This window comes from Entamoeba nuttalli (assembly GCF_000257125.1).
Source record: "Entamoeba nuttalli P19 unplaced genomic scaffold asmbl_3329, whole genome shotgun sequence".
Taxonomy (NCBI): domain Eukaryota; phylum Evosea; order Mastigamoebida; family Endamoebidae; genus Entamoeba; species Entamoeba nuttalli.
The window spans coordinates 1-2637 of record NW_008576001.1 but is presented as its reverse complement, the minus strand read 5'-3'; the positions used below and the strand labels follow the sequence as shown (position 1 = coordinate 2637).

The window sequence follows — 2637 nt, the reverse complement described above, 5'->3', positions numbered from 1 at the left end:
TTTTTTTTCATATCTTATTCAACTCAATGTGTATTTGTTTCTTTTTAACAAGTTATGTTGTTGTTTCAAAGTATATTCAATCTAAATAACTGATAATCCTATTGACTACTAACTATGGTTTGAGGTGAATGAAAAATCAATTAAAAAAGTATGTCATGGAAGGGAAGTATATTTTGATTGTTTCTTTCTTTGAATGAAGAACATAAAACCTCCATAAACAATAACAAGTAATGTTCCAATGATAAGAACACAAATCAAAGAAATTAAGAAAATGATTCTAGACAATTCAAGGTTTTTTTCTTGTTCAACAATTCCAATACTTTCAAATGTGATATTAATACCAACATCATTAAGCATTTTGTCAGTAGCAAACCGAGCATAATACACTTTATCTCGTTCTACAGAAAGAGAAACTGTAGTACATTCTGCATCACTTTCATTTTTAGCAAAACAGACACTTTCAACGCCACTTTTACATTCAGAGAATATACTTATTTGAATAACTGAAGGAGAACATCCTTTAATACTCAACTTGTCAGATTTTGAAATAAATTGAATGAACGTTCCTTTCATTTCTTTTGAATGACAAGCATCACGAGATGGAAGCGTTTCATTATAGATTATTTTTGATATAAAGAGTGATTGATTAGTGATTGTATATTGAGTATCAGGAAAAGAACAATCAATACTCATTCTGGCATAGGAGAATGTTGGAAAAATAACTCCTGTTTCAAAATCTCCTTCATCATTATTTCCAACTATTTCAATTTGATAATCGACATCACTTTTCATTAAAACAGCATGTCGTTGATTATGTTTTCCATTATCACATTCTAGTTGTTCAATATCAAGACAATTTAATTTATCTTTTATATTAATATCATAATTCATATTTGTTGATGTTTCACAAGTGGAAATATCTATTTTCCATCTTCTTGTTGAATGAATAGTAAAAAATGACGATGGCTTAGAAGAATTCGAGCATATTAATGGTTGGATTTTACTCACTGTTATTTCACTTGAATATGGAATAGTGTCAATTTGTTTTGGATGAACTTGGTCTGAGGTTGGCATAATTTCAAAAACAACAACATTATTTCTTTCATTATTTCCACTCGTTGAAGGGATATACCTAATATAATTCATTTGATGTGGCAAAAGAATTAATGGGGTTGAATCTTTAAATCTATCAATACATTCTATTCCACACATTCTATATGTTTCAAAGAATCCATGTCCTTTGATATTAACTCCAATTTCATAATTCAAAGGATTGTCAATCCCAATCCAATACCCAGTGTCTTTTGTTTCACTATTGATATAAATAGATTCACCACAATCACCTTCTGTTGGAATAAGTTGAGAATAATTTAATTCAAATATTCCTCCACTACTAGTCATATCTTCTTTAAGTTGAAATAAATATGGTTCTTTGCATGTTGTTGTTGTTGAGACATTATAAGTCTTAAATGTGAGTAGTGAATATTCACTAGTAGTATGAACCTGAACCAAACTTCCTTCTTGATTTACAATAAGTTTTTGTTCATTAGAAGTGAATAATTTACCATTAGATTGACAATTCTCATACATTGAATATTCAATATTTCCTTTAAGTGTTTCTATTAAAACAAAAGTTGAGTCTTGTTTATTGAATTTTATCCATACATTCTTTTGAGTATTTAAATCAATCAATTCTTCATTTAATAACAAAGTACCATTAGTTGGTTCTTCACAACTACTTTCAAACCTTCGAACATAAAAATCAATAGAAATACGATACATTCCTTCTCCTTCATTAACAATGAAATAATATTGGTGTGTTGGAATACTTTCAAATACAAATGAATGACTGGATTGGGTATGTTGTTGATAAATACTTTCTATTTCTTTGTTGTTTTCACATGTTTCTTTAATCATTCCATTTATAAAATATTCACCTTCATAAGAAAGAACAATTTGAGTTTGAGTATCTTTAGCTATGAATGAATATATTTGATTATCTCCGTTTGTACTCATATAGTCAATAAAAGTTGTATTTAACATAACAGGAAATGCACATGATGAATTTTGCATATTTTCTTCTGTTATAAAAAGATGATATTTAAATTCTTCATTTGATGTTATGGCAAATAAAACTGTTTCATTTGATAATGTTTCATTCTTATACAAATAAAAACTACCACCATTATTACATTCAATACTATGAGTATTCCATTTGGATGATATTAGAGTTTCATTAATTATTGATTCAATCATATAAATACCACTTTTATGTTCATTACAAAAATTTATTTTAATTTCTTTTGTTGTTCTAATATCAAAAATTGTAGCTTTTCATAACATTAATTCTTTTCTTCTTTTAAACCACTTAACTGTAATAACAAACTATAATTAAACTCTTTGAATGTATTGTTCAATGAAATAATTCCTGTCTTCCAATCTTTTGTTTCTCCTTCTTCTTCGTATGGAAAATTTTCAATTAATTTGATAGATGGAATAGCAATACAATACCAAATAAGGAGGATTTCAATAAGAATATTCATCTTTAATTTTTTTAGTTAATGTGAATCAAAAGATTAAGAAAATTATAATTTTATTATTAAACTCAATTTTGGATGTTGATCGTTTTAAAAAAAA

General features: G+C 26.8%; 1 protein-coding gene across 1 annotated transcript; it reads right to left on the bottom strand.

Annotated features, from left to right (window-relative positions):
- Nucleotides 1–153: 153 nt before the first annotated feature.
- Nucleotides 154–2543, bottom strand: ENU1_063350 (hypothetical protein; the record flags this gene model as incomplete). The annotated part of the gene is made up of 2 exons (XM_008858205.1): nucleotides 154–2330; nucleotides 2387–2543. The coding sequence occupies 2 exons, from the start codon at nucleotides 2541–2543 to the stop codon at nucleotides 154–156; spliced, it is 2334 nt and encodes a 777-aa protein (XP_008856427.1).
- Nucleotides 2544–2637: the final 94 nt, after the last annotated feature.